Genomic DNA, 24553 nt, shown 5'->3' on the forward strand with positions numbered 1-24553 from the left:
AAATTTAGATATACACAGTCTAGCTCATTTTCTGGTTTCCAAATAGAGCTCTGCAATCCTGCCACCACAGGTTACATAATCAATGTTCTGCAGCTGACATAAATCCAGGCATATGATTCCAATCTCACTTCCTTAGCATTAAAGCATCTCCACCCTCTCTCCCTAGTCTACCACTCCTAGAATATACAGCAGGTGCTTATTAAATGCCAGTTCATAGATACCCACTACATTAGCTGGATGGATGCCCTTCTTCTCCATCTCACATTATTGTTTCTAAGTCTTTGCTCCCAGTATTCTTTTCATTCTAGTCTTCCCTCTTCCTTCCTTCCCACTTATCAAAAATCTACCCAAACCTCCAGAATATTTGGTTCTGTCTCCTACTGGTCAATACATCCATCTTCTCTGAAATATTGCAGCACATCCTTTCTATAAAATACAGTTCAGTAATGATTTTTACTAATAGGGTTCTCTAATTTTTTTCCTCATGCAATTATCTTCCTTTCCCAACTCTAATGTGCTTTTTTATACTTCCATAGTGTTTGACCCATTTCCTGGGTTTGGAAAGCCTTCTCTCCTAACTCTTGTTGATTGATTGAAAGGGGAGGTAAGAATCCAGCAGCCTAACTTTGTTCCTAATGTTCAACAGTCTGTCTAAGCATCAGGCAAGCCTTGTAGCAAAAGTACTCCAGGAGTGGAGGTGTGTAGCCTCTGCAGTTGAGAGACAGTGCAGAATTATTCTATTCTTTATGTTGAAAGAGACAGCAACAAAATCTGTTGCTTTCCCAGTGTCCTGTGTGAGCAGGTACCTTGACTTCAATGAATACTGTCAGATGTTTATAGGGATAAGGACAAGGCCTTTGATTTCAATGTTATAGGGACCTCTGGGGCGGGGAGTGCTCTGCTAAAGCAGGTAATGATGTGCTTTGTAATTTAAAATTTTAGAGGTGTCTAGGAGAGATTGTCTTGTCTGGGGTTATACAATCAGTATGTGTCAATGAGACTCAAACCCAGATCTTGCTTTCCCAGTGGGTTCTTAATCATTATCTCATATAGTTCACAGAAGCCCAAATTTTGGCATACTTTTGGAACTGAACAACTATCGGGATCAGTTACAAAGTGTTCTTTAATAGCCATGCTAATAATAACAGTGTCCTTCATTCTCAAAGAAGACCATGACATCAGAGAGGTGATGCCATGACAAGCATGTGAATCCGCTTTGAGTGAGAGGATGTTATGCAAAAGTCACTGGTCTCACGTTCTCCTCCAGAGCCAGAGTCCAGTGGCCAGATAAGAATCAGAATGACTGGAGATGGTCCTGGATGAGAAGGCAATAAGGGTTAAATTACTAGTCCAAGGTAACACAGTTTGCAAGTGGCAAGTGCCTGAGGATGGATTCAAACTCCAGTCCTCCTGAGTTCAAGGTCAGTGCTCTAACCACTGTACATCCAACTCCCTTCATGATAATGAAAATATTTTTGGAGAGGAAAAAAAAAATTAGACCTCCATCAAAATGTCTCAGGTGTTAGGATTAATACAGTCTGGATGAATAAAATTGCACACCTACTGAATAGAAGATATTCCAATTATAAAAGTTAAAATTGTTCCCTGCCAGGAGGAGCCTCCAGAAAAATATATGCATATGCAGACTCAACATTTTAATAAACCCACACAATGTGAGAAAGACTGAGAATTTGGATGCCAGTATCAGTATGTAACACTGAAAACTTTTCTTCTTATCTTTCAACAATTCAGTTTAATTCAACAAAAATATATTAAGTTCTATGAGCAGAACACTGCAGGAGATATGGGGAATGAGAAAGGAGGAGATGCAAAACTTAACTCTTTCCTGCCCACATGGAGTTGAAATCTAGTATGTTGTTTGACAAGTCCATTTGGGATTTTCTTAGCAAAGATGCTAGAGTGGTTTGCTATTTCCTTTTTCAGTTCATTTTACAGATAAGGAAACTGAGGCAAAAGGGGGTTAAGTGACTTGCTCATGGTCCCACAGCTAGTATCTGATGCCAGATTTGAACTCAGAAGGAAGAGTCCTCCTGACTCCCGTCTTGGCACTCTCTGCATGATGCACTCTGCACATAACTTCCCCAGGACTACTATTATGAGACTTCATTCTGAAAACTATCCTTCAGCTTTAAGAGACATAACTATAATACAAAAAACTACAAAGTACAATAATAGTTGTCTTACATGGCTACAGTCAATCAATCAACATTTATAAAGCATTTACAATGTTACAGGCACTGGACTGTCTTGGGAACACAAATAGGCCCTGTCTTAAAAAGGAGTTTATATTCTAATAGGGGAATCAATAAATACAAGATACATGCATGGGAAAAAAGAGGTAATCTCAGAGGGAAGGCACCAGAAGTGATGGTGGTAGTGATAGGAAAGAACCAGAGTGTTCCTGCAGAAGATAAGGTCTGAACTGAGTTAAAGAAAATAGGTGGGGTAGGAAAAGCATTTTACTATCTTCTGAAGGCCTCAAGTCTCCATTATGCAGTTGTTATTTGACATCATATATACTTTTGTGCCATAGAGAAAGGAATCTTCAGGCCGTAAAAACTCAAGCGTCTGCAGAAAATCATCTAAAAATCGTCCCTCCGTACTGTATTCCTGCTATATCAATTGTTTTAAAGGCAGTTGCCTGCGATTACTCAACTCCTCGATTCCTCCCATCTTCACTACACTCTACATTTGACCACTTATATATTTCCTCTGCTTCAAATCCTTCAATTGCCCCTATCATCATGTACTCAAAGAATCTTAGAACTGAAAGGGTTCTTGGGTCATCAGGCCTTAACTCCTTAGCCTGGCATTTAAGAAAGACCTTGATCCTACCCTACATTTCTAGCTTTTATTCTTAATACTCCACTTTCATATACTTTATTCTCCAACCAAACTAAATCTCTTGGATATTCCTGATACCTGCACCATGTTTCCTTGCCCCCCTCCCTTTGTTCATTTAATTTCTTATGTCTGGAATGTTGTTACTCCCTCACTTTCTGCCAGATTGAATTGCTACTCATTCTTCCAAACTGGTTCAAATGCCATCTCCACTAACATATTTCCTGGTTTGATCTTTCTTCTTCAAGGCCTGAATAGGACTCTCAGATACTTCTGCCTAATTTTATATAATAGTGACCTGCATTTCATATCTTCCTACTAGAGATAAATTATAAGCACCATAAAGAGATGATTTAAACTTTTTATTTGAACTAGTCCTTAGAGAAAAGTGCTCTACACAGCAAATATTTAATAAATACTGGTGAATTTTAATTATTACACATTCCTCTCCACCTGACTCTAGCCTTTCTGACACTGTTTCCTCTATAATTTTTCATTTCTTTCTGGGACACTGGAGGCATATTGAGGAGAAGTAAGAAATTAGAAGTTCTAGCCCCATGACACAGTCAAAGGTGCTCATAAGAAAACATAACGGCTTATTTCAGTCACAGTTAAATCCATAAAAAGACAACAACATTTAATCAAGGATCTGAGCTAGTGACTATATTCTGGGATACTATGTTAGACTCTCTAGTAAGTTTATTTTTTATAATCAGGGCATTAAATAATGTGCCTTGAGCTATTTTTTTATATTAGTACTGGTAGATTTTCACACTCTTTTTACTTATCTCTTTTGTGACCCAAAAGACAAATTTTGCAAGACAACTAACAGAATTTAGAAATTTAGTCAATGGCAGATATCATCAGTCTTTCAGAAGTGATCTGACAAGTTACCATTTACTTCTTACTTCAAGGACAGAGGTTCTAATTGTCTTTTGTTAGGGGGAAGAGGAGGAATTTAGGGAGGAAGGGCATAGCAACTATCTAAAATTCAACCTTATTGCCCCCTTAATAGCTTAGGGAATTTGGGAATACAGAGACACACTCAAAATGGGGAATAGGCTATATTTATCTCTCTAAATTTACTAGCTTTGAAGTCAGAAATTCTATTTAAATTCCAACTTACTTCCTGTGTGATGTTTGGGCAAGTCACAATATCTCTTGGTCTCAGTTTCCTCAACTATGAAAGACTGGAATTAATTTACATAAGAAATCTATACAAGCTTCACACGAATGATCCAATGTGTATATTTTCTATTTATTTATTTTGTTATTTTTTGCAAGGCAATGGGTTTAAGTGACTTGCCCAAGGTCACACAGCTAAGTAATTATTAAATGTTTGAGGCATATTTGAACTCAGGTCCTCCTGACTCCAGGGCTGGTGCTCTATCCATTGTACCACCTAGCTGTCCCTATATATTTTAATATTATGGATTTTCATTTTTGATCCCATGGCTTCATCAGGGTGGCAATATTCCTAATATGGAAATTTCCTACACCAATGCAGATCAGTAACTCTTCATTAACCAAGAAAGTTGTTTGGTGACATTGAAGGATTTGAATTATGGTCTTCCTGCCTTTAAGGATAGTATTATTGATAACAATAGTTTCCACAAAGATTTTCAAAACACTTGACATATACTATCTCATGTGGATCCTTTGTGAAATAGAAAGTACCAGAATTACTAATCCTATTATAAAGAGAAAGAAACAAACTCAGGTAAAGTGATCTCTCTGAGATAATACAGGTAGTAAAATATTCAGTCAAGGTTTGAATGGCTGCATTCTAATATTTTTTAAATTTTTTTTTGTTTTAAGATTTATTGAGAGGCCATTGGGGTTAAGTAACTTGTCCATAAAGTTATTAAGTAAGTAGTATTCTTTTTTCTGTATATCTCATTGCCTCTTATTGCTAAGCAATGAGGAATCCATGAAGGTCTCTGAGTCGGGCAATGACATTGTCAGATCTGTATATTATGAAGATTATTTTGGCACCAGCGCAGGGGACAGAATAGATAAATCAGTGAGAAAGCTATTCAAAAGATTCTGATCTAGGGCAGTGGCAATATGAATGAGCACAAATGTGAGAATTATCAACAGATCATAGCAATAGTTTGGCTATGTGGGAAGTGAGGGACTTTAAACATCTTGTGAAACCTGGATATCTGGGAAGATGGTTATTCCATAGATAGAAACAGGCAAGTTGGGAAGAGGAACATTTAGTGAGGAAGATGATGAGTCCATTTTGGAGCATTTTGAATTTAAAGTGTTAAGAAGGCATCCAAGTAGAGATATTGATTAGGAAGGCTGAAAATTAAAATTTGGAGCTGGAGTTTGGGAAGACAAGAGGAGGATATCCCTAAGTCAAACTGATTTAACAAGCAACACCTAATCTTGGAATTTACCATTCAACTTTACTAATTCCTACAAAGGAAAAATAGTAGTTGCTGATGTGACCCAAAGTGGTAAACCTACCAAACACAATTATATAATTTACCAGACTGATAACTAGCTACTCATACACAACAATATATAGTATTTGGCAGGACTCAAAATTTTATAATCATTTCTTAACACAATCACATCAGAAGATGGAAATGAATTAGAAGTAATGGATGAACCAATTCAACAGGTACAAGCATTGTGCTAGTTCTGGGTGAGACTATGAAATGTGTAAACAGAGAAGCATGTCCTTAATAATTTGACAAAGAGGGGCACAGGCTAACAAGCAAATATGGCTTATGAAACCATGTAATTTTGCAAAGAATGTACAGTTTTTTTATCTTGATGTTGAAAAAAAATGAGACCATCATAAGAAATAGTAGTCCTGGGATCTTTAGACTTATAAAATCATAAAATGGTAGCCTACAGAAGAAAACAGAGTAAGAGAAGTAAAAATGTGTATAACATCCTATAGTTGGGCAGGGACAAACTTTAAAACTCAAGCTATGTTTTCTGAATCCTATTCCATTCCTCTGTCTAATTCCTTTCCTCTTCAATCATAAGGACATTTTAAAATTAAATTCCAAAAAGTCTCTCTGATCTTGTAAAACAAAATAACTTGATTTCTCTGAAATAAAAAAAATAAGCTTGTACTGACTTGTTTCAAGAAATGGACAAGTGTATTTAATTTTACCTCGATAATTTTACCCAATAACTACAGTATGTGTGATATTGTTGACAATACCTTGAATGATATTTTAATATAACAGTTTTTTATAATGTCATTTTATCTTACAGAACTAGAACTCAAAAAATATCACAAATTGAACTAGTTCTAAATTATAACAATTATTACTTTCAAGCATGACTTGAAAGAAGACCTTTGCACAGGTGGGAGGTAAACAAAAGTTGTATATTGAATATATTTTCAGACTTTCAATATACTCATCCATTATGTTTATTTTTCAGCCTTTTTTCTTTTTTGGTTTTCTAAAAATACTGTTCATTATATGGGAATGTTCTTGGGATGAGGAGGAAGAGTACTGGTGGAAAGCATGCTGACAGAAAAAAAGATATTAATGAAATTTATTTTAGAAGCAATTATTATTTCCATACAGTTTTTAAGTTATACAAAAATACTTTAACCATAAAATAGAGATAATGATCTTTCTACAGCTATGTAAAAACCTCTAAACCCTAATTGCTGTTCAGAATGCCTTAGCAGTTTGGTTTATATTAATCAGCTTTGAGTCTGCATATAATTGCTGTTAACGAGTTCACCCACAATAATGGACAGCTAAAATGGAACTGAAGAACAAATAGCATCTCGAAGGATCTGAAAGATTATTTCTTTCACTACATTACAATGTTAGCCATTCATAATAAAAGCAATTAAGTGTTCTCTATTTAATATCTTATTGTATTGCTCAGCAAAGAGATTTTTCTTCTCATTTACTTTTTTCACATCTTTTATTAACAAGTATACAAACGTCACTGGCTAATTTGGTTTATCAACTTATAAAAGTCCATTATAAAATGTAGAAATTGTCAACTTGTCAAATCATTTGATTAGTGTCACTATTATTATTGTTGTTGTTATTGTCTCAGTTCAGTTTCTAAATACAATAGCACTGACAGAAGATAAGATGAGCTATTTGTAAATTTTGAACTATATTCATTATTGGCAGGCTTCTGTACACAAAGGTAGAAGATCAGAAAGAATTCTTACTATCCTGAACTGGATATGATATTTTTATCAGACTGCCACCACATCAGGTATAATAAATAGAGCTCTTTACATGGACTCAGGAAGGTCTAAGTCTTACTTCTGCCTCAAAAACTAGCTGGCATATTTTAAAAGCTTAATAAGTGTTTATCTGCTGCCAGACTCTCCGAGTCACTGTTTCTTATCTATAAAATGGGGATAGTAGCATTTCTTTTGTGAGGACAAAAATGATATGCAAAATGCTTTGCAAATCTTAAACCACTAGAAATTATTAGATTTGTTAATCTAATTATTTGTTAGATATTGTTAACTATTATTATATAGATATTCTCTCATGGTTCCTTTATTTTATATATTATAGAGTTTTATGTAGCCAACTCAATGTATCTTCTTTCCAATCATTTCTTCCATTGATTTGATACATGCAAGTTTTCCTTCTCTCCATAAATTAGATCAAGAGATCTTGTTTTTCCTTTCAGAGAAAGAACTGTGGAGTTTAAAGAAAGACCAAGGACTATTACCTTTAATTTAGGAAAAAACCTGCTATCTTATTGTCTGATCTTGCTATCTTTTTTACTTTATCTTTCTTCCTTAAGGATATGATTTCTCTGTCATCACATTCAATTTGGATCAATGTATACTATGAAAACAATGTAAAGACTGGCAAATTGCCTTCTGTGAGGGGTGAGGGGTGAGGGGGAAAGGCAAGTAAAATTAGGGGAAAAATTGTAAAATTCAAAATAAATAAAAATCTTTAGAAGAAATTATCTCTTGCAATCCTTCCAACAACCCTGGGAAACAGATAGATTTATTATCCTTATTTTATAGTTGAGAAAATTAGGATTAAGAGACATTAAGTGATTTGTCCCAAATCTCATAATTAGTATCTGAGGCCATATTTGAATTTGGATTTTCTTGCCTATCAGTCCATCATTCTATAGATTACATCATTCATTGCCACATCTCAGCTCCCAGTGCTCTAGAGAGGCTCCTGAGTCCCTTTCCATACCCTAGCAGTATCCTAACAGTTCTATCCTCACAGTGGTATCATCAATCTGTTTTGCAGAATTCTCTGTATCCTTAACATTGGCTGCCATTTAATCATTAGGTCCAACCTATTCATTTTGTCTAATAGGAAAATGAGGCCCACTGAGGTTAAGTTACATATCCAAAGTTACAGACTTATTAAATAGCAAAGAGTAGTATGAGTGGGACTATAACTGATAGTAGGGGACTAATTTATTCTCCACCCTGGTAACATCAATGTATTTCCACAAGGGTCTTCTTAATTTTCTGAAAAAGTTCCTTTAATAGTGGAAATTTCAGTTTCTATGACAGCTGGAAGGAAAGAGATATTTTTTTGGCAGGCAGATACTAAATTGTAACACATAGACAGTCACTAAATTCAACCAATGTGTCTCAGGAGAGAGCAAGTGTTACAGGATGGGGCCACAAGGTGTGATATAAAAGAGCACAAGATGTCAGAGCAGCTGAATTCAAACTCTGTCTAGGTTACTTATTACCTGCATGACTTTGGTCAAAGCATATCACATTTAATGTCTCAGTTTCCTCACTGTTAAACATCAATAAGTTCTATCATCTTCCCTAATTATTTTTTTTATTTTTAATTTTTGAGATAAACTAAGCATTTCCATAGCATAGTATAATAAAAATGATTTTGCATGCAATTGCAAGTCTATTATGTACAATCTGCTATTCATTTAAATATATAATAAAGAAAGCTATCATGTAAATTTCTTTTTTTTCCTTTTTATTCTTCCCTTCCTCTCCACTGTCTTAGAGATGGCTGCCATCAGGAACAAATAAGCATGTGTGTGTGTGTGTGTGTGTGTGAAATTATTCCACACACATACTTCTGTTCATCAGTTCTTTCTCTGGATGCAGATAGCATCTCTTCATATGCCCTTTATAGTTAATTTTGATATTTAGAATAGTCAAAAAGTGCTTTTTAAAATATAAATCTTTGCCCTTATGTGATCTCTACACAGGGAACCTTAAATTGTAATTTAAATTTAACTGAATTTTAAATGAAAAAGCTCCTTGTTTTGGGAATATATGATTACTATATAGATTAAAAAAAATCTGTCACCACAGAACTTCAATACAATGGTCCTTCAACGTTTTGTTTTATCAACAACATCAGGCTCTCCTTGGGTTACCTGGTCTCATTTGCCAATCCAAATCCAAAAACAAACCATATACAACTTCTGCAAAACAGTTGGTGAAGTTGTGATCTGGCTAATTAGCTATTCCATATCAAATTTTTCGCTTTTCACTTTTTGGGTTTTGAGATGGAGCTCTCAAATTACAGATAAAGATCTACTGTTGTTTAATTTCCATATCTGGACTATTCAATAGTGCAATACTGACCTAGGGACTCAAATGATCTGATATAGTTTCACAAAAGCAATGTAAAACTCCATTCCCATAAAGATTATTGAACCTAATCCATTAAATGGAAAGCTCAGAGAGGGCAGGGGACAAAAAATAATACCACCTTATATTTACAAGGCACTTTTCAAGTAATCAATGTACTTTTACAAATAGTATCCCATTGGACTTTTATCAATGCAATCTGTTTATTGTGCTTGGCACCTATATGTATAATTAGAGGATTCAAAAATACTTTTGGGTTTTTCAAAATAATATCTTAAATGAGAGACAGCATAGCATACTGGTTGGACAGCCAGCTTCGAAATCAAGAAAACCTGATTCTAGTCCTGTTTTTGAGACAAATCTCTTAGGGATCCCATTTAAAGGGGAATTTTTCACTTTTTTATGTCAGGGACCCCTTTGGCAGTCTTGTAAAGCTTATTCTCCCTCATCAGAATATTCTTATTAAAATATCAAATGAAATATATAGGAATACAAAGGAAACCAATTATACCAACATATAATTATCAAAAAAATATTTTCAAACTTTCATGAATCCAGGCTGAAAACCTCTGCTTTAAGCTTTAAATCTTACTTCTTTACCAATGAAATCACAGATCTAGTACCTATCCTCATACACTATATACAATATCACCTTCGCTCATTGTGCATTCAATAGGTTTCAACTAGTATTATGTTTTCTATTAGAAAAACAGAAATGGAGAAAGTATTTTAGACTTGTTCAGAAGCAACCACTGAGAAAAATTATATTAAATACTGCCAATTCATGAAAAAAAATCCATTTTCTGCCTCTGGATCAAGGACAAATGCCTAAGGCCACTCGACCCTTACAAAACAATTTTTTTCAGTTTCTGTATCACACAGACTTTGGCTAGATTTTATTGCAGATAGCTCTGGGAAATGAAGTTTCATAAGTATGACAACATGTATAAGTAATGTAAATGTAAATGTAAACCAATAACTACTTTTAACAGGACAAACATATCAAATTAAACTGACCATCACTAACTCTCCTAATATTCATCTATTCAGCTTTAATTCTGCAATAAAAAATTATGGTAGAATTCCTTTATGTGATGCAATCCTTTCTTTAATATTTGATTTACTTTTATTTAGAATCCTTAGTAATTTTTTTCAGATTATGTGAAATATATTTACATTTACCAGACTAATTAATTCTCCTTTAATTCTGTTTTCAATGGGAAGTGGGGAATCCTTGAACTTCATTCAATTCAATAAACTACTATCTAATATCACTGTCTGACAATAAGAATACAAAGGAAAAAAATTCCTGTGGTCAAGAAACATACTCTGCAGTGGGATAAAACCTGTACATAGTACAAGTAAGATAAGTAAATGCAATTTGAAATAAGACAATTGAAGATAATCAGTTTAGAAGATAACTTTTTTGTGCAAAGGAATGATATCCTCAGACATCTACCTTATGAAGATTAATTTAGAAACTGGGCAAATGATGAATTGGAGAGGGTAGAGAAACGAGAAGCAAGAAAGTCTTTAGGAGGCTACTGCAACATTGCTGAAAAGAGATAATGAGAATCAAAATTATGACTGTCTTTGTATGAGTGGAGAAAATGGAGCAGGCATGAAATATGTTTTGAAGGTAAAATCATTGAGGTATTTATCATTTATTTCTATTATTATTATAATTATTATTAAAAGAAGTATCAGTAAGAATTATCATTTCTGTAGTAGTATAAAGTTTGTGAAATAATGATGTGTGTTATCTCCTTTGATTCTCACAACAATCCTGTAAGTTGGTGCTATCATCTCTGTTTTAGAGATTAGGAAACTAAGGCTGAGAGAGCTAAGTGTTTTTCTAGGATCAAAGAGTTAGAAAGTTTTTGAAGCATTATTTGAATTTAGATATTTTTAACTTTAAAACAGGACAGCATCATTTTTTTGTTTTGAGATCTTTTGGGAATATTAGTAATACCTTACTTCTTGTAATAGAAATAATACATTTGTTCATAAGGTCTTGCACATATATTACCATGTGCCTCCTCAGTACCAATGGAAAAACTGAGGGCTGGAAAATATATCCATTTTACTCATAGTCATGTAGCAGCATCCTAAACAGGGGTTCTTTTCCTTTTTTTTTGTATCAGGGATCCATTTGGTGAAACCCATGAACCCCATTTCAGAAAACTGTTTTAAAATCATTAAAAGTAAAATACTTAAGTTTAAAAAGGTAACACTTCACATGGAAGTACAGGTAAATGATTGGCACAGGGTTAAGCAGCTAGCAAGCACCTGAGACTGGATTTTATTTCAGCAGAAAGACTTTATTCCATGTCTAGTTCTCTATCTACCATACCACCTATCTGCCTAATTAAAAAAATTATTTATTTTATTCTGAAGTTAATGAGACAAGAATTTTCATAAAAGACATTAAAGTGCATAAAACTACACATTTATTATATACAGATTGCTATTCCTTTTAAATATTTAAGAAAGTTATCAAATAACTTTCTGTTTTTCTCCCTCCATTCTAGAGATCACTACTATTATACACAAATATATGTGCATATATAAAACCATTCTATATGTATTTTTATTTATCAATTCTTTCTCTGGATGCAGAGAGTGTCTTCCTTAATATGTCCTCTGTAGTTAATTTGGGTACTTATAATAGCCAAAATAACTTATTCACTCAAAGTTATTCTTAAAACAATTTTGTTGTTACTATACTCAATGTTCTCTTGCTTATTTTCATTTTGATCTTATTTCAGGCAAATCTATTCATGTTTTTCTAAGATCATTGAGTTCATCATTTCTTACAGCAATATTCCATCACAATCATAGACCATAACTTGCTGCCATTCCCCAATTTATTCTGTCAATTTCCAGTTCTTTACCAGAAGGCTGCTATAACTATTTTAGAACATACAGGTTCTTTTCCTTTTTTCCTAATTATCTGGGAAATAGACCCAGTAGTGGTATTGCTAGGTCAAAGGGTATAGCAATTTAATAACTCTTTGGACAATTCCAGATTTCTCTCTAAAATGTTTGGATCAGTACATAGTTTCAACACTGAATTAGTGGTCCAATTTTTTCCACATTCTTCCAACATTTGTCACTTTTTCCTTCTATCATTTTAGCAAACTTGATTGGTATACAATGATATCTCAAGATTGTTTTACGTTTTTCTAATCAATAATTATTTAGAACATTTTTATATGACTACAAATTGTTTTGATTTTTTCACTGGAAAACTATGGTTATCTTTGATTATTATGGGATGATTCATTTTCTTATATATTTTACAAAGTTCTTTATAAATTTGTGATATGAAATTTTTATGTGAGAATATAACTATAAAAATTTTATCAAATTTTCTGTTTTCCTTCTGATTTTGGCCACATTTGTTTTATTTGTGCAACCCCTTTTTAATTTAATGTAAATGATCCATTTTTATACCTCACATTGTTCTCTATATTTTGTTTACTCATAAATTATTTGTCAATCTATAAGCTTTGTAGGTAATATGTTCTATGTTAATAAAATTGTTTTGTAATCTCATTCATTATATCTAGTTTCATGGAATCAGAAAGTCAGGATGAGCCTGTGACATTGATTTGGAGCAATAAAATACTTTTTTTCAAAGATAATTTATATTTTAGTGGATCATATCATTAATACAGATACTGCTGCAAATGACATAACAGTGGCTGAATTCATGCCTTTTGAATCTAGGCAACTCTTGCCCAGGTCTTCCATGATTCTCAGAAAGTTCACTAAATATGTGAGAAACTTCTTCCAGATTTTTGAAAACCACATGGTTATCAAAGAACTGTATTTTTGTTACCCTTCTTTCTCATTACTTTCTGATTCATATTTTTATGTTGCTTTTCTAGCACAATTTTTTATTACTCATAAGGGCCAGTCTACCAATATCCATCAGGTACTTCTCCTTTGCTTTTGGGTGACCTGCACCTTTACTACTTTGGAAAATGTAGTGTTCCATTCTTCAGATTATATATATATATATGTATGTATATATATATATGGTATTACCCGAAGAATGTTATTATGTTAAATTTTGTACTTTTTTTTCAGAACAAACTTAATGAGAGAGTCTAAAATAAATTAATTTTAGTCTAAGGGAAACATCATTATGTTTCACTGACCTTTCCAGAAACATGCTTGTCCATTCTTTCTACCACTTTGTGTAACATTTTCACAGAATTTTATGTTTCTGGTTGACCTCTATACTTGGGGCATTAAGATTTTATTTATTTTGAGTTTTACAATTTTCCCCCCAATCTTCCTTCCCCGCCCCACCACAGAAGGCAGTCTATTAGTCTTTACAATGGTCTAACTTGAATGTGATGAGAGAAATCATATCCTTAAGGAAGGAAAATATAGTATAAGAGATAGCAGAATTACATAATAAGATAAAGGGTTGTTTTTTCCTAAATTCAAAGTAATAGTTTTTGGTCTTTGTTCAAACTTCATAAATCTTTCTCTGGATACAGATGACATTCTCCATCACAGATAGCCCAAAATTGTGCCTGATTGTTGCACTGATGGAATGAGCAAGTCCATCAAGGTTGACCATCACCCCCATGTTGCTGTTAGGGTGTACAATGTTTTTCTGGTTCTTCTCATCTTGCTCAGCATCAGTTCATGCAAATCCTTCCAGGCTTCCATGAATTCCCATCCCTCCTGATTTCTAATAGAACAATAGTGTTCCATGACATACAAATACTACAGTTTGTTAAGCCATTCCCCAATTGAAGGACATTTACCAAATTTCCAATTCTTTGCCACTGCAAACAGGGCCACTATGAATATTTTTGTACAAGTGATGTTGTTACCTATTTTCATTATCTCTTCAGGGTATAGACCCAGTAGTGGTATTGCTGGGTCAAAGGGTATGCACATTTTTGTTGCCCTTTGGGCGTAATTCCAAATGAAATGTGATCTTAGGCAAGTCATTTTATTTCTGAGTTTCAGTTTCAATTGCATCAGTAAAAAGAATATAATAATATTACTATTACCTACCTCACAGAATTGCAATAAGGAAAAGTACTGTGAAAGGTATTAAGTGCTATATAAACATGAATTATTGAAAAGTCCTATAGGCATATGGATAAAGTACTAATGAGAGGATTGGGTTTCAAGTCCTGCTTCTAATACATATTGATTGTGTGGCTATGCACAACCCCTTAACCTCTTAATGACCAGATGTCTTTTTATAAGTTGGAGAATATATACTTTTCTAAATTATCAGAGGGAATTCCTCACAAGGAAAAGGCTTCCTAAACATTGACAATCACAGGTTAGAAATATGATTTACTGATATGTCAATGACTGGATGCTTTGATTCATTCAACAATAAACAAAAGCACCTATACATAAGCTCAAAGCTAGGGACTGTGGATGCCATAGTTCAGAGAATGACCCTTACCCTGTAGATACTTATAGTTCATGATTTCTCTCCTCCTATCACCAAGGCATTAGATTTTCCCTTAACTCCATCCTCACATCATTACCAGGATAATCTTTCTAGTCATCTCTTTCTTCTCCTTACAACCTTTCAATCAAAGAAAAACCCAGGAATAGAATTAGAATCTTTGATTTAGAATTCATCTAATTTAAATTAATCAGTTTTAGAATACCACCACCAAGTTCTCTACGCAGTAAAATTCAGACTTCTTGACCAACCCCTTCACAGTCTGCCCATAGTCCAAATTTCCATGAAAACAGAGACTGTTATCTCTATTTTCCCTCTTTCCTAGGACCTAGAATAATTCTCCAAACATTTGGTTACTTAAGTAATACTTATTGAATTGGACTGAGAGTGGAGACAAAAGGAAGGTTATTTCTTAGGCTCAATAGAGATTTAGAGCTAGAAAGGAAGTTGAAATTTATCTAGTCCAACTGATTCATTTTATAGAAATAGAAAATTAGGCCAAGAAAGGTGAAATGATTTTCCAAAGGTCATTCATATGGTCAAGTGCAGAGTTGGGATTTGAACCATGGTTTTGTAGGTGTGAAGTCTTTCTTCTATAACTCATTATTACAAAAAATCCACATGTATGAGATAAGGACATAAACTAGACTGGTAGCAGGATAAAAATAATTAGTTGATCCCTTTTGCCTCTAAGATATTATATAAAATTTTAGAATTTAGTTCTCATCTGCCTTTCCAATCTTGTGTCATATTATTCTCCTAAATCTCTGTGTTGGTTAAATTGACCTGGTAGCTATTCTGTACATACTCAATTCTTTCTCCTACCTCAGTCGCTTTGTACTATTGATTCTGTTATGTTTGGAATACATTTCTCTTTTATCCATCTCTTGAAACCCTAGCTTTCCTCAAAGTACCACTGAGATGCTTTCTTTTTAAGAGTCTTTCCTGATTCCCTACTGTTAATATTCTCTATTTGTTGAGATTATATTAATGTGCAAACAAATCAACTGGTTTGCATTTATGTTGTACCATGAAGTCCTCTTCACTACCTATCAACCCCTCTAAATAGAATGTAAATTTTGAGGTGAGAGACTATTTTATTTTTGTTTTTAAATTCATAAAGCATAGTCAATCATAGGTACCTTCATAAGAGTTGGTTAAATTAAACAGACTTAAAAACTTATAATAGTGACCAATTTACTGACACAAATGCTAATTTTATATATACTTAGATGGACAGCTAGGTGGTCCAATGGGTAGAATATTGAACCTGGAGTAAGGAAGACTCTTCTTCCTGAATTCAAATCTGGCTTCAGAAACTTCCTAGCTATGTGACTCTGGGCAAATCACTTTATCCTATTTGCCTCAGTTTCTTCATCTGAAAAATGAGCTAGAGAAGGGAAAATAAAATCACTCCAGAATCTTTGTCAAGAAAACCCTAAAAGGGGTCATGAAGAGTTATACACAACTGAAAAATAACTAAACAACAACAAAAACATTTATACTTCTTAAAGTTTCCATTTTCTTTTTTTTAGCTATAATTTTTTAAAATTTATTTATTTATTTTGAACTTTACAATTTTTCCTTAATCTCACTTCCCTCCCCTCACCCCCCCCCCCATAGAAGGCAATCTGTTAGTCTTCACATTGGTACACACTGGTCTAATTTGAATGTGATGAGAGAGAAATCATATCCTTAAGGGAAAAAATAAAGTATAAGAGATAGCAAAATTACATAAGAATATAATGTTTTAAAAAAATTAAAGGTAATAGTCTTTGGTCTTCTTGTACAAGGTAATAGACTCTATTTCTTTAGCCTTTCCTTCAAAAGTACTTTCACCAAACTAACAATTGTCATGATTTTCATCTGAATAATTCTTCGGTTGTATGTTTCCAAATGGACTAGGCTCCTAAGGACTCAAAATAGTTAACAGAAAGAAAAGATTACCTCAAGGTTCTTATGTACAAATTCTAAGACATAGTATAGTACTACAGTGATGACTCATAACAAGAACAACCTAAAAGAATATCACTAACAGTTCATTAGGCATAAGAAAGGTCAAGATTAGAGCAATCCCAAGGCACAGAATCTCAAAATCTTAAAATTAGAAATCCTGTAGACCAACCCAAGCAAAGCAGGCATAGAGATAGGCACATTTTCTACAGCATCCCTGTCAGATAATCATTTGTGCTTTTCTTGGGTATTCTTTGGTGAGTCTGTTCCATTTATTGTTAATTGTTTTTTCATATCCAACTTTTTAAGTTCCCATTGGGGATTTCTTGGAAAAGATAGTACTGTGGTTTGCCATTTCCTTTACCAGATCATTTTTACAGATAAGAATACTGAGGCAAGATAAGGATACACAGGTAGTAGTATCTAAGACCAGATTCCATCTATTATTGAATAACTATCAGTGCTAATTTTCTTGCTTACATTGAGCCAAGATCTACCTCCCTGTCACTTTGACCTACTGCTATTAGGTCTGACCTTGGGGATCTCACAGAACAAGTCTACTATTCCTTCCATATATCTACCTTACAACCAATCTGCAACATTGGTAAAATTAAACATTGCACTAGGAAATTTTTCAATTTCCTTTCAACTCTAAAATCCTATGAGTATTTGATTACAGTTAGTCAATCAAAAAGTATTAATTTAGCATTATGTATCAGGTATTGTACTAAGAAGGAATACAAAGAAGATCATCATATCGTCCTTTTGTGTTTTCTTATTTCTAGATTAGTGAGAAGTTGGGAGAAAGAAGAGGAAATATTTCAGTTTCTCATGGTAGAAAAGGAGCAGTACCTGTACATTCTGCTTCATATCCTGGTATAAAAGAAACTAGTTGTCATTCAGAGATATTTTGGAATTGTATTGAAGCAAAGAAAACTGACAACTAAACACTATCTTCTTTTTTCACCCTCAGTTTTGCAGTCCTAATAGCTTAGGTCAAGACAACTGAAACATGTAACAAGCTGATATCATTTCCAGATGAAAGGATGAGTGCATACTGGAGCCACAAACACCATACCTTAATGGAAAATGGATCCATCTCTTAGGAACTAATGCTTGTTATCGATCGTCATTGTAAAAACACCAGTCTTTTTGGATCTGGACTACACAATCTGTAGAATGATTCAATCATTCGTCTTTCTGCTTTGAGGTTTCTTTCCAATTCATTCAGGAGTTATCAAGACTAGACATATCACCTTAGAGGCCCCTTCAAACACATTTTAATTGGAGAATTTAGGGTTGGATGGGAATTTAAAGCCTTAATTAATTAATTTAAATTAATTAGTGCAAACCACTCCTTTTAAAGATGAAGAAACTTGGGGCAGGTAGGTGATGCAGTGGATAGAGCACTGGCCCTGGAGTCAGAGGTACCTAAGTTCAAATATGGCTTCAGACACTTAATAATTACCTAGCTGTGTGGCTTTGGGCAAGCCACTTAACCCTATCGCCTTGCAAAAAAAAACCTAAAATAAACAAAATAAACAAAAATAAAGATGAAGAAACTCATGCTAAGGGAAGCAAAGTGACTTGTCTAATGTCCCATAGGTAGTAAGAGACAGATAGGAGACTTGAACCTCATTTTCTGATAACCAGAAAGACAATGGCATACTTTCCCTTTTTCCTTTTCTGGACAGTGTGATTCCTTTCAGAAGTGCATTCTCCTAACATTTCTACTCTTCTCCAAGCAACACATCTGCTCCAGCTCTCTAAAATATCATTTATTTTGACATTTCTCATTATAATGAGACAGAAGGACATTGTTTAGCCCTTGGAGGATTAAACTGACCCTGTGTTCAAGGTGAATTTTTTAGAAGAGTCAGGGTGAAATTTTATGTAAAAGTCATCTATAACCTGCTGGAAATTGGGATTTATATAAGGAAAGTGATAGCTCACTCTTAACTACGGTACTATGAATGGTGACATGATAATTAATATATTATTTCAGTGGAGGGAGATGGCAGCAGTTGCTTTTTGTTCCCAGGAAGAAATTTATGATATGATTGAGGAAATGGCAGTAAAAAAATTACATGTAAGGGTAAGATAAATTTTTGTGGAGAGATACATCCTCACCATCTCCACAAAAAAATTCTATAAAATGTTGAATGACAGTGATTTTTTCAGCTGTGCAGTTATTTATACCCTTCCTTTCTCCTAGATGGCAGTATGACCTACAGAGAGAGACAATCCCATGACAATCCAAGTACCTTATGCTACAAAGATAGCAGAGAATGACGCTTGAAAAAATTCACTAAATAATGAATCATCAGCAACAGAAGAAAGAAATGCCTTGACATATAGAACACCAAAAAGTAATACTCACCGGTTCCACATTATAAGAAAAGAGGGCATACTCTTTATCTGGAGATACTTCATATCGGACAGCTTTTAATGATTCCTTAAAAAAAAAAAAGAACAAAATGTATAAAATGTTATAAAATATTCTTAGCAAAAACCTCCAAATTTTCCAAGAGGAAAAAAAGGTAAGGTTCAATTTTAGCTCAGGATTCCTGATAAGGTCAGTATATCTCTTACACTGTATCATGAGATAATTCCAATTTTTCTTAATATTTTTCAAATTTTCATATTTATTTCATGATTTTTCCAAAGATAATTGATTTCTTTTAAATATTTTAATTACATAATTATTTCCCCAATATATATCTCACTCTGTCCTGAACTTTGTTCTCTCATTACAGGGAAAAACAGTTAAAATCAACTGAATGAATGAGTCAGACAAAATATGCAAAATTCTGCTCCAATACTTCTCAAGTGATGGGATAAATATATTTTATCATTTGTTCTTGGGAACCACCAGTGGTTATTGCAATTAATCTGAGTCTAATTAATCTGAGTCTAATCTAACAATGTCTGTCTTTTTATTTTGACTTTTTTTTAAAACTTCCTGAGTTTGTTTTGAATTGTCTGAGTTTCAGTTCATTTGTAAAAGGATGGTTTGGAAGATGGAGATGATGCTTTATTTGTAGTTAGATTCATACCTGTCTACTCCATAATATCCTTGAAGTAAAGAAAGATCTTTGACAATACCAGAGCACTTAACTTCTGTATTAATTCAAAAGATTAATTCAGTATTTCAGTTCATGAAAAAATAGTATAACCCCACCCCTTGATGTTGGGGGAAATGGGAATGTCTTCTTCCCATTTACAACATCCTCCAGGCAGTGGAAATAGCAACACTTCCCCCATATTGAAGCAGTGAAGCCCAATTCCCATGAACTCCCAGGGAATCTCTAGCCAACCAAGTTTCACAATGATGAGGCAAAGAGACAGGGGATTAGGTGATTATAACAGTTTAGTCAGGGGCTTTAAGCCACAGGAACGAAGGCTTCTGGTGTGTTATCCCTGGAAACTCTTCTTGGTTTCAGCTAGTTCCCAGATTTCCCTTTGTTCTTTTTATCTGAAAGCAGGTAGAAGTTGCTTGTTTCGCTTTCATTTAAAAAAAAATTGCATGTCAACTCAATTTTAATGACTTGAATAAATGGGGACTTTTAAATTTCATCTTTATACTCTCAGTGGCAAGGATAGTATTTTGTACATAGTGCACACAATACAGACTTGTTGGATTGGATAGCCACAAATAAGTTATTTAACTGACAGGTGAGGTTCAAAGGAAATGTGGGAGACACCCATATGCGAAATGCCAAGGACCTGCTTCTGAGAGCTAAAAGGATTGTTTTTGAGGTGCCTATTCAGGGATGGCCTACCACTTAGTTGGGAGGAGGTTTTTTCCATTGCCTGCAAAACTGGAACTAACAGTGTCTTTAAAAACTACCTCCTCACTGGAACTGCTGTCATATGTACAGCACAAGACTCATTTGCTCACTGCAGGTACCACCACATGGTAATGGAAAGAGCTAGACGGCCCCTCTACTCTCATTAGGCTATGTGACTCCTCAAGCACAAACTTAGGGCTTTGATCTTATTTTCTTTTTTTTTTTTTTTTAGTTCTATGAGAAGCAAGTGGAACCTTCAACCCAGGGGCTCAAACAGTGGAAATCTTAAGGTTTAGAATTCTAGACCAGAAACTGCAGTCTACCAAATAAAGAATCCTTGAAAAAAAGAGTTGGGGATGTGGACTTGAGGGACTAATGCTATACAGAAACAGAAGTTAAATTGTTAGCCAAAGCCCCTCCCCTTCCCCAGAGATCTAAGGTTCTAGAGAAGAATTTATGCTAATCCTCCTCAGAGGGATTTTTGCATTTTCATTCTATATATTAAATTTCTACTACAAACACAGCATTGTACTTGGACTAGAGATAAAGAGACAAAAATAAAACAAAGACAAAAAACCTAAACCATGCATTGGCAAGACACAATGGATAACACTTCCCCCCCACCACGGTTGGAAAAAAGAGACTAACTCAAGTGCTTTCATATATTAAGGAAATTTGAGGTAATATGATGAAGAAAGGGACAATGGTATTTGGCAGGGGGATCAGGGAAATCGTCACTTTGTAGGTGATTAGTTGAAATGAAGATAAGGCTTCTGATAAATAGAGATGAGAATGGAGCATATATCAGGGATGGTTACTGGCTTATGAAAATGTATGGAGGAATGCAGCACCAAGATGGTGGAGAGAAGCCAGGGAGTTGCCTGAGCTCTCTGCAGTTTCCCTTGGAAACAATGTTTCTGCCTCTAAATCAAGTCACTAAAGAGATTATGGAGCAAGAGAACCCACAATAAAGATGGAGTGAAACAAATTTCCAACCTAAAATAATTCAGAGGCACTTCAGGAAAGGTCTGTCTCACTTGGGTGAAAGGGCAGTGCAGACAAAGTCTGGGCAAACCAGTGGGAGGCCCTTAGTCACAGCACAAATCAGCAGTGGAGATCTCTCAGTCCTGCCTTGCCAGCTGGGAAACCTCCAGTCAGGTACCCAAGGCAAACTCCTAGTCTCAGAACCTTAGCACAACAGGTGTGACTATGCTGGGCTACCCTATTTAAATGGACTACCCAATAGCATCTGAGGCCCCATACAGAAAGCCAGTGAGCAAGCCCCTGACTTGGGACACAAGAAGCCTGGGTGAGGGCCCCCAGAGTCCTATGGTCAGAGCTCAACTTTAAAAATGAACAACAACAACAGCAACAAAACAACAAAGCAAAAAGAGTTCTAACCATAAAAAGCTATGAAGATAACAGGGAAGATTAAAACACAAACTCAGAAGACAACAAAGGCAAAATGCCTTCATATGAAACCTCAAAGGTAAATATGAATTGGTCAGAAGTACAAAAAATCCTATTGAAATAGCTCAAAAAAGTGACACAGTGGATAAAGCACTGGCCTTGGAGGCAAGGATAGGAGTTCAAATCCTGCCTCAGACATTTGACTCTGACTAGCTGTGTGAGCTTGGGAAAGTCACTTAACCCTGATTGCCTTGTACCCAGGGCCATCTCCAATCAACCTGATTCACGTCTGGCTACCGAAGCAGATGACTGGGGAGAAGCCGCAGTGAAGGAGAAAGTGAGGTTGGTGACTTAGCACAATATTCCCTTCACTTGAATTCAATTTATATGCTTGTCATAGCATCACCTTACTTGATGTCATGGTCTTCTTTGAGAACTCAGGACAAACATCAGAGTCAAAAGATATTTTAAAAATAAGAGAGGTGGAAGAAAAATTGGGAAAAGAAATGAGTTATATAGGAGAAATGTGTGTGGGTGAATCAATAGCTTGGAAAAGGAAGAATAAAATTGATTGAAGAAAGCAATTTCTTAAAAAAAATAGAATTTTCCAAATGAAAAAAAAAGTCCACCAAAGAAAGGGTCTCCTTTAAAAGTAGAATGGATCAAGTGGAGAAGGAGATACAAAAGCTGTTAAAAATTAATTTCTTAAAAATTAGAATTAAATAGGTGTAACCTAATGACTCTGAGGCATCAAGAATCAGTCAAACAAAATATAAAAAATTAAAAAAAGAAGAAAATGAAAAATATTTCATTGGAAAAACAACAGGTGTGGAAAATAGAATCAAGAGAGAGAATTTCAGAATTATTGGACTACGTGAATGTCACACCAAAAAAAGAAAACAAGTAAGTCTGAACGTATTTCAAGAAATCATCAAGGAAAACCAAGAGCTGGAGTGTGAAATAGTCATTGAGAGAATTCACCAATCGCTGCCTGAAAAAGATTCTAAAGTGAAAACTCTAAGGAATATTGTAATCAAGTTCCAGAATTATCAGGAAAGGAGAAAATACAGCAAGCTGGCAGACAGAAACAATTCAAATAACAAAGAGGCCTGTCAGGATTACACAGGACTTAGCAGCTTCTATATTAAAGGATCAAAGGGCTTGGAACATGAAATTCTAGAAGGCAAAGAAGTTTGGATTACAACCAAGAAACAACTACCCAACAAAATGAGTATATCTTTCAGTGGAAAAGATGGAAATATTTAATGAAAAGACAAGAGGCAAACAGAAAATTTGATCTCCAAATAAAAAATTCAAGAGAGGCATCGAAAAAAAAAGAGAGGCATCGAAAGGTAAACTGAAAAGAAAAAAAATGTTATTCAATAAGATCAAACCATGTATATCTCTACATGGGAAATTGATGCTTGTAACTCTTTAGAATTGTCTCTTTATTGGGGCAATCAGAGGGAACTACAAAAACAGAGTTTATGGAGTATAAGTTGACTTTGATATGATTGCATAAAAAATTAAGGAGTGAAAAGAAGAATTGTAATGGGAGAAGAGGAAAGATGAAAGCAGAATAGGATAAATTATATCACATGAAGAGGTATCAAAAAACCTATTAAAATAAAGGGAAAGAAGGGAAGGAATGAGTGAACTCCCTTTGAATTTTTGAATTTTTTTTTTAATCTTTCATTGGATTTGGCTCAAAGAAGGAATCACACACCCTTAGTTGGACACAGAAATTTATCTTACCCTACCTATGGGGAATCAGGAAGGGAAAGAAGATAGGGTAATAAGATTGACAAAAGTATAAAACCAACAGAAAGCATTATATGTAATGAGGGATAAACAAGAAGCCTTCCCAGTCAGATCATGGGTGAAGCAAAGATGTCCATTATCACCAGTATTATTCAATCTTGTATCAGAAATGTTAGCTTTAATAATAACAAAAAGAAAAAGACAATGAAGGAATTAGAATAGACAATGAAGAAACAAAACTTTTATTCTTTGCAGACGATATGATATGATGCAGACGATATGATGATATGATATGATATGATATACTTAGAGAATGAGAATCAACTAAGAAACTACTTGGAACAATTAAGTTTAGCAAAGTTACAGGATATAAAATAAATCCACATAAATCATCAGTAGTTCTACATATTACCAAAAAGCCCAGCAGCAAGAGATGGAATGAAAAGTTCCATTTAAAATAACTGTAGATGATATAAATTATTTGGGAGTGTACTTGCCAAGACAAATCAAGGAACTATAGGAAAACAATCATAAAATATTTTTCATACAAATAAAGTAGTATTTAAACAATTAAAAATATCAATTAATCATAGGTAGGCTGAGTTAATATAATAAAAATGAAAATTCTATTTAAATAAATCTAATTAATCAGTATCATGCCAGTCAAATTTAAAAAAATTGAGCTGGAAATAAAAACATTCATCTTGAAGAATAAAAGGTCAAAAATATTAAAGGATTAATGGAAAAATGCACCAA

General features: G+C 34.2%; 1 protein-coding gene across 1 annotated transcript in view; it reads right to left on the bottom strand.

The window, feature by feature from the left end:
* Window positions 1-24553, bottom strand: part of DPP6 (dipeptidyl peptidase like 6) — a 1027554-nt gene that overhangs the window by 416053 nt on the left and 586948 nt on the right. Inside the window, exon 5 of the mRNA XM_074195237.1 lies at window positions 19216-19290. Coding sequence (XP_074051338.1) covers window positions 19216-19290 — 75 coding nt within the window. The remainder of the gene's footprint in view (window positions 1-19215; window positions 19291-24553) is intronic.

Source organism: Macrotis lagotis, chromosome 7 (assembly GCF_037893015.1).
Source record: "Macrotis lagotis isolate mMagLag1 chromosome 7, bilby.v1.9.chrom.fasta, whole genome shotgun sequence".
Taxonomy (NCBI): domain Eukaryota; kingdom Metazoa; phylum Chordata; class Mammalia; order Peramelemorphia; family Peramelidae; genus Macrotis; species Macrotis lagotis.